Here is a 1,553-nt window from a genome sequence, read left to right on the forward strand (position 1 = left end):
CCTTAGTTAGCCCTAACGCCGGGCTCACACCCTCACCTCGTCCCCAGACATGGCTGCGGCTCGAGTGGGCTCGGCACGGACGGGAAGTCAGACGGGTCAGCCCCAGGCCCCGGCGGCAGCGCGGCTCCTGCCGATACCTCTCCCACCACCGCACTAGGCTCTTGCATCAGCGAAAGGGAACGACACCCCGCCCTCTCCTCCAAGCGTTGGAAATGCGCCTGCGCAGAGCTCGCCAAGGCGCAGGCGCGCAGAAGAGCCAACCTAGCGCGCTTCGTGTGGCGCGAGTTACCAGGCGACGCCGCGTAGCCAGGCATGCCGGGACTTGTAGTCCACCTATAAGCGGATTGCGCTTGCGCTGTAGCCTCCCAGCGACCTGTGCTCGACGACCCAGCGAGCGGCAGCCGGAAGAAGGTTAGGTTGTTGATACTGCCTCAGCGTTTTGGAGCGTTCTCTTGCGCTGCTTGTAGAGTGAATTGGGGTCCCTTCCTCCTGGATTAGGGTAGTGGCTTAGACACTGAGTCGTATGAACCCGCTCGACCTTTAGTTTCCCACTTGACCCCGGGGCGTCATGGTGTTTCAGAAATTCTGAGTTGGAGCTGGAGGCGCTCACCTCCCTGAGGGTTTTTACTTCATGAGAAATTTGACGGCTGGTTTTCTGCTTAGGAGGTCAGAAACCAAAGTATCTTCCCGGTCTTCTCCCAGGAGAGATAGCATCTCCTGAGGAGAAACAGCCACGCAAGAGGCAACTGTCGGGAAGCCTCAAAATACTTGTTTATGAAATCTGACTGAACGCTCTGGCTGCACCACGGAATTTCCTTTTAGACCTAAAAACAGCAGAGACCCTTCAGGGAGGTCTCACTGCGGCAGTGCCCTCCAGCCAAAGACCGTCAAGAACACTCCTGTAGTTGGAAAAGGTGGGGTTTATGGTCTTGCAGGGAGGGCGGTACACCGTGGAAAACACCGGGACGTCTTGAGAAGAGGGTGTTGGAAAGAATTTACAGGATTTGGGCAGGGTTTAAGGAAGCAGAGCTTCTCTCTGGATTAGATGCAGTCAGGAGGTGGGGGTAATTCTATGATTGGGTAATTTAATTTTTTTTTTTTTTTTTTTGAGACTCGCTCTGTCTGTCGCCCAGGCTGGAGTGCAGTGGCGAGATATCGGTTCACTGCAAGCTCTGCCTCCCGAATTCAAGCGATTCTCCTGCTTCAGCCTCTCGAGTAGCTGGGATTACAGGCATGAGCCACCTCGCCCGGCCTATAATTCTTACATAATAAGAAAGTAGAACTGGCCGGGTGTGGTGGCTCACGCTTGTAATCCCAGCACTTTGGGAGGCCAAGGCGGGCGGATCACCTGAGGTCAGGAGTTCAAGACCATCCTGGCCAACATGGCGAAACCTCGTCCCTACTAAAAATAGAAAAAGTTGCCGCCTGTGGCGGTAGACCAGCCTGGGCGACAGAGTGAGACTCCGTCTCAAAAAGAAGATTAAAAAAAAAAGAAGAAAGGAAGTGGAACCAAGCGAGGCTAAAACTGCAATTGGTTTAAAAAAAAAAAAAAA

At 53.9% G+C, this 1,553-nt stretch overlaps 1 protein-coding gene and 1 pseudogene across 2 annotated transcripts in view; one reads left to right on the top strand and one right to left on the bottom strand.

Annotated features, from left to right (window-relative positions):
* EIF2S2 (eukaryotic translation initiation factor 2, subunit 2 beta, 38kDa) overlaps window positions 1-297 on the bottom strand; it is a 31,689-nt gene extending 31,392 nt beyond the window's left edge. For both annotated transcript variants that reach the window (XM_011965160.1, XM_011965159.1), the window contains exon 1: window positions 37-297. In XM_011965160.1, the coding sequence (XP_011820550.1) occupies window positions 37-51 (15 nt within the window). In that variant the 5' untranslated portion in view covers window positions 52-297. The remainder of the gene's footprint in view (window positions 1-36) is intronic.
* The window catches only part of LOC105528426, a 5,931-nt pseudogene that overhangs the window by 90 nt on the left and 4,288 nt on the right, over window positions 1-1,553 (top strand).

The sequence above is a fragment of the Mandrillus leucophaeus genome, unplaced genomic scaffold, assembly GCF_000951045.1.
Source record: "Mandrillus leucophaeus isolate KB7577 unplaced genomic scaffold, Mleu.le_1.0 Scaffold716, whole genome shotgun sequence".
Classification (NCBI taxonomy): Eukaryota; Metazoa; Chordata; class Mammalia; order Primates; family Cercopithecidae; genus Mandrillus; species Mandrillus leucophaeus.